The 5,964-nt window shown below is 36.1% G+C and overlaps 1 protein-coding gene across 2 annotated transcripts; it reads right to left on the bottom strand.

Moving 5' to 3' along the window:
* On the bottom strand, nucleotides 1-3,258 carry LOC111784420 (heterogeneous nuclear ribonucleoprotein 1). 2 transcript variants are annotated; one of them, XM_023665135.2, is made up of 5 exons: nucleotides 2,916-3,258; nucleotides 2,686-2,828; nucleotides 2,219-2,445; nucleotides 823-2,026; nucleotides 1-675 (listed from the first exon to the last, which is right to left on the bottom strand). In XM_023665135.2, exons 3-5 carry the CDS (start codon nucleotides 2,438-2,440, stop codon nucleotides 662-664), a joined length of 1,440 nt encoding a protein of 479 aa, XP_023520903.2. In that variant the 5' UTR covers nucleotides 2,441-2,445; nucleotides 2,686-2,828; nucleotides 2,916-3,258; the 3' UTR covers nucleotides 1-661. The 2 variants fall into 2 exon arrangements, with proteins under 2 accessions (XP_023520903.2, XP_023520902.2); XM_023665134.2 differs by having other exon boundaries at nucleotides 2,219-2,828.
* Nucleotides 3,259-5,964: the final 2,706 nt, after the last annotated feature.

Here is a 5,964-nt window from a genome sequence, read left to right as displayed (position 1 = left end):
TGAAATAATGTGCTGCTTCATTGATTCTCTTCTCATAAACATATGAACAAATCAATCACAGCAGCAGCATAACCCAAGTAAGCATATATATATATATATATATATATATGTATAGAATAAATAACCTGTGTTCCTCATTAAATCAAATGATACTGATAATGATAATGATAATGATAATGATATTACTGCTACTGCTGCTGCTGCCATGCCTCACTCACTGGATATCATGGGATAAAAATAACAATCACTCTTCTGGAGTATCTCTATCTGCCAATCTGCTGCTTTTACACCTCAATCAAATGCCAACATTACCAATCCTATCTCTCTCTCTCTCTCTCTCTCTCTCTTCTTAACCAAAAATCCAAAACACATAACAAAAATTACAATTCTCCATTTCCCTTTCTCTTCTTCTTTCCTTCCAAATATATATTATTATGTATCTCCCTCCCTATGTATCGCCTTCGGATCGACGAACCAAGTCAAATTGTTACAAGATCAGTGTTCCCTTTTTTAACTCATCAACTGAACCAACGAACAAACAAACGAACGAGCAAGCTACCGGGGTATATATAAAACTCACGAATCACAAATATCCATCTTCCCTATCTTTCATTCATTGCACTATATTCATTCATGTTCGAAAAATCCAAACGACAATCTTCTACGCAGCGATTCCTGTTAACCCAACAACAATCAAATACCAATTCATTGCAATTCTAGAATCATAATCAGATAACTAATGAGTGTTTTTAATGAAGCCTCCTAGCAGTATAATTGGATATTATGATGTTATAAAACAAAGCCTAGGGTGTAGGGTGTTACCTCTAGATGACTGTCTGCTTGAAACATCATAACTAGCAAGAAAATTCTCAGAGCTTTTGGCTGGATCATCTGAAGGAAGGCTACCAAGACTATAACCAAATGGCACAGAACCATCCAGTTCGGGAGTGGTAGACGGCCATGTTGAATCGTCATGCACCGTTCCATCACGGTACAGCTCCCTATACGACCTCTCGTAACCATCGGTCGTTTCAGCGAAGGCTTTTCGTGTTGCCACGCTCGAGACTACTCCATTTCTTCCATAGCCTCCTCCTCTGATCCCAAACTCACTCTCTCCAATGCCATAACCATTGTTATTAGTGTAGCCAGGAGGAGCATTCACTCCAACATGATTACCAACAGCAGCAGAACTCCAATTATCGTCGTTGTTTCCATACGCCACTCGGAAGTTCCCCATTCCAGAGGCAGAGAAAGCGCCAGGGTCGGGCGAGTTCATGGCATTGTTCATACTTCCATTTCCCCACACATTCCACGTACTCGAGCTTAACAGAGAATCACCTCTTCCATTTCCCCCACTGTAGCCAATTGGGGTAATGAACCTATTTGAATTCCCATTGTAATAGGAATTCAACATTTGCTCCTGTGCTTGGCTGTTCACAATGTTCAAACTCCTACCATAGCCTTGCCTCAGTCCTTGCTCCAAATTCACACCAACTCCATAGTTATTAGTACCGAAATGAGGAATCCCGGTACGACTGCTAATAACTGGACTCAACCTACCATCTGCTTGGACTCCGTAACTTCCGAGAGGACTCATGTTATAGCTTTGAGTATAGCTGTTAAGAAAACCACTAGCTCTACTCATACCATAGTTATATCCTACAATAGGACTTCGGTTGGACCCTGGGGTTAGCTCTTTTGGAATTGCTCTTTTCACCTCAACCATCTTTCCATTGAGCTCATGGAAGGTTTTATGCAGCACACGATCGACCGCCTCCTCCGAGTCGTAAGTAATGAAGCCGAAACCCCTCGGCCTCTGCGTGCTGTGATCATACATAACAACAACATCAGTAATTGTGCCAAACTGATCAAAATACTTCTGAAAGTCGGCCTCCGTGACTGTCGAAGCTAAACCTCCGACAAAAATCTTCTTTGTTCGTCCCGAGATAGGAGAACCATGGATGCTACCATTGTTTCTGTTCAATGTGTTCTGATCATCTTTTGGAACAGCCTTCTTAGCTTCAACCTGATAATCGAAAACGATACATTTAACAAGAAAGAAACTCCAATTTCACACAAACCAGTACAGAATTCAACCATTCAGATACTACAAATTGCATCAACAGAACGCATCACATCTAAATTTATTCAGAATTAGATTTGAATCTCAGGAAATCAAGAAGAACAGAAATCAGATGTTAGAAGCAGAAAATCTCACAGTGCGGCCATCGATGATGTGCTTCTCCAAAATAACCCTTTCGGCAACCGCAGGATCTGCAAAGACAACAAATCCAAAGCCACGAGCACGGCCAGTGGAACGATCCCTCATGATCACAGCCTCAACCACTTCGCCATAGCTGCCAAAATAATCCCTAAGACGCTCTTCATCAGTATCCCAAGAAATTCCGCCAATGAAGAGCTTGCCAAGATCCGATTCCATCTTTTCTATTACCAAACAATCAATCATCCAACCAATTCCGATTTATTACACATCGCAAAACGCCCAATTCAGATCAAAATTCAAAAACAAACATATATATATATATATATATATATATATCATCCGATTCGAACTCGGAACACATAACCCGATCCCAAATCCCAAATCCCAAATCCCAAATCAAAAAACAACCCAATCGAAAATGTCGATTCAACTAAGCAGCAACGAAAGGGGAAATTCTTAACTGTAAATTCAGACAGAATCCAACTGGCGCTTTGAATTCACACCAACAAAAAACAAAAAAAACAAAAAAAAAAAAAAAACAAAAAAGAGATTCAATCGTTAATCATCCGATGCTTTCCAATCAACGAAAGGACGACCCAAGCTCCTACAAGCATCGAAAACAAAAATTAAACAAAAAAAAACCCAGAAAAAGTTGGATGAAAAAACGAGAGAATCAGAGACATGAAATCACCATCGAGAAGGATCCAGATGAAGAATCGAAAACTAAGATCTAAGAAACGGAAGAGGAGGAGGAAGAGGAAGAGGAATAAGAATAGTTAGGGAAGGAAAACAGAGGATGCGCCCATCCCATCCCCTCTTCTCTCTCTCTCCTTTTGGTTTGGTTTGGTTTGGTTTGCTTTGGAATTGCCACTTCTTCCCTTAAATAAATCAAAAGAAATGGAAATTTCTTCGATGAAACGTTTGAAGGTGAGAGAGAAAGAGAGAGAGAGAGAGGGTGACAAATCCACTGGTGTAAGAATATTTGTAGGAGACAACAGACATGAGAGAGGAGAGGAGGGGATGGATGATGATTTTCTTTTCTCTTCTCTTTTTTCTTTTTTTTTTTTTTTAATATAAATAATTCTGTGACAACTATGCACATTGTTGTTGCAATTAAAAGAATCTTCAATTAGTTTGGCTTTCCAACTTTTCCATCTTTTTATATTTTATTTTAATTTCAAGTTTAAAAAAAAAAAAATTAAATATTTCAATTCTAATTACAAAGTCAAGCATAATTAAAGCTTTTATTAAACAAATTTATATGTTTATAATTGTTTTTATAATATTAGTTGAGAGTTTGAAATTTTCAAAATATACTTAAAATCATTATCATTACATTCTTATAATTTACAAAAATAAATAAACATGAATTTCGTTTTTTTTGGAGGAGGATATGGAATGCACTCCCTACCTACCTCTAATCTAACGATTCCTATTTAGAAAATTATATATAAAAGATAGAGTTGTTGACTATAAAGGTCGAGCCTACAACTCCTCGTAAAAGGAATTTCGTGGTGATCGAGAGAGAGAAAATTGAGATTTTAGTTTCGTTTGCATCATTGAGAAGGTTGTTGACATTATCGGGTTTGATTTGTTGTTCGTGGGAAGAAACTTTCGTTTGCATTCTACTCTTGAAGATCGACTCAACCATACTGATGAATCGTCTTCTTGAATTCTTAGTTGGAAATTTGTCGTTGTGTTCCTTCATTTTGCTTGTGGTTGACCATTGTGTCTAAGAGCCTCAAGATTCAGATGGGGATAAGGTTAGTTTCTCTTTTGATTTCAATCAATGATCATCTATCTTTTGTTATTGTTGTAGGTTCGTATAAGCATCGTGAAGGATCCATTACTCACCATTCACCACTGTCGACGCCATGCCACGACCATTGGAGAAGAACACTTGGTCCTTATGCCCATGGCTTGCACATGGAAAATGGTTAGATTCTCGATGCCTTGACCCCTACAATTGTCGATTTTGTTGGACCGTAAACTGGTTCACTTCAGCCACTCTTATTTGATTTGCTAGTATATGTTTGGTCTAGTTTACTTGGACTAATCTAACTCGATTTTTCTTTTTTTATTCGTTTTCTCTACTTTAAACGACGTGAGAATGTATATGATAACAAATCTCGATCGATTTAAAATTTTAGAAAATCAGGTCGTCACATCTAATTCAAAACCCTCGATCCCCCATTTTCATTCATTTTGATTAAATTATGAATACAAATAGTAATATTTTAACAACACATTTATTTAAAATAGTATAAGATTTGGTATAAAATGAATAAGTTTGGAATCCCATGTAAATGTGGTGAGTATTGTTCAACCCCAATCCATATTGATAGGCATGTAATATAGATCACACCCACAATAGAGCTACAAAAGAAGTAAATGCTCGTAATTTCAAATCTACTCATTATTGAAAAGGCCAAATGTATATCAATCTGACTTTGGCATTACATGCGTTATAAACTAAGACTTTTAACTCCCTATTTTACTTAGTTTTTTTTTTTTTTTTTTTTTTTTTTTTTTTTTTTTTTTTTTTTTTTTATTGTTTTGAGTGTGACATTGTGAATCCAAGGAGAAAATATACCAATTAATTGATGGTTCAATTCTCGTATTTAACCTAATTACGATGCTTCTAAATCTCCTTTAATATCGTATTTGGGCTACCCAGACTCAATCTTTAAAGGTTGTTCAAGACTCCTCTGAGTTTTGATCGAGAACCGATTTGATTTTATTAAGAATTAAAATAAAACATTTAGTAGGAGAGTCAGGACTTTACCGTCCTTTCTAAAAACTGTAGGTTGTAAAGTTTCCTTGGTATTTTCTAATGACGTAGAAGTTTAAGATCTTTCTTTGCTGTGACTCTAAAACCAATAAATTAGCTTGTGAACGTCTCGGGAGGAATGAAAGAATTTCAACCATAGGGAAGTCACGAGGGATGGGGCTCAACCCTATAATCCTATTTTAGAACTTAGGGAGAATATATGGAATATATATATATATATATATATATATATATATAATATTAATTTGAACCCTTTCATTAATTATATTATTTTCTCTTAACATGAAGTATATCAAATATATTAATTTTAGTTTCAATATTTCAAAATTTTCTTTTAACTCAATGAGCTATGGGAGAACATTAACTAACTCTTTAACATATTAATTTTTCATTCATTAACGATACGTCACTGTAATGAATTGAAAAAAAAAAAAGTTAGAAAATGGCGCTCGCTAAAAATTTCGAGATTTTGAGCCAGCACTGTGATTCATGCCTCAACCACTTTCCCATGCTTTCATTACGTCCCTTTAGTCGTGAGGGGTACTTACTACCTCATTGATTATGTTAAACACAAAAGGAAAAAGCCAAAGAGAAGTATGTGAGGAAATAGCACCAGACACAGAGGTGGCGAGAGAAGTATGTGACGTTACTAAGATTATTGAGTGAATATTCTAATAGGGTGAAACACCTTGACGATAATGGGAACAAATTGGAAGGAGGAAATTAAGTATTTAAGTTTAGAGAGAATGTCCGCTAGGGCCAACTAGGTAAGTTGTTTATATCGGCATGGTTAGAAATTGTGTTCCGTATGCTGAAACGTGCCTTATGATCTTGCACGTGTCATATGTTTGATATGTATAAGATGTTTATGAAATGTTATGAGTGTGTTATGAAATGATTATGATATGATATGTTAATAATATGATACATGTTATGATCTGATATACTT

This window comes from Cucurbita pepo, chromosome 8 (assembly GCF_057944985.1).
Source record: "Cucurbita pepo subsp. pepo isolate OVF chromosome 8, ASM5794498v1, whole genome shotgun sequence".
Taxonomy (NCBI): domain Eukaryota; kingdom Viridiplantae; phylum Streptophyta; class Magnoliopsida; order Cucurbitales; family Cucurbitaceae; genus Cucurbita; species Cucurbita pepo.
This window is presented reverse-complemented; position numbering and strand designations above follow the sequence as displayed.

What these genes read in the sequence shown, in the direction of transcription:
- LOC111784420 (XM_023665134.2), bottom strand. Translation starts at nt 2,467, where the DNA reads ATGATTGATTGTTTGGTAATAGAAAAGATGGAATCGGATCTTGGCAAG. An exon ending in ACATCATCGATGGCCGCACT is followed by an intron (nt 2,027 to 2,218) that starts GTGAGATTTTCT and finishes TTCGATTATCAG; the next exon opens with GTTGAAGCTAAGAAGGCTGT.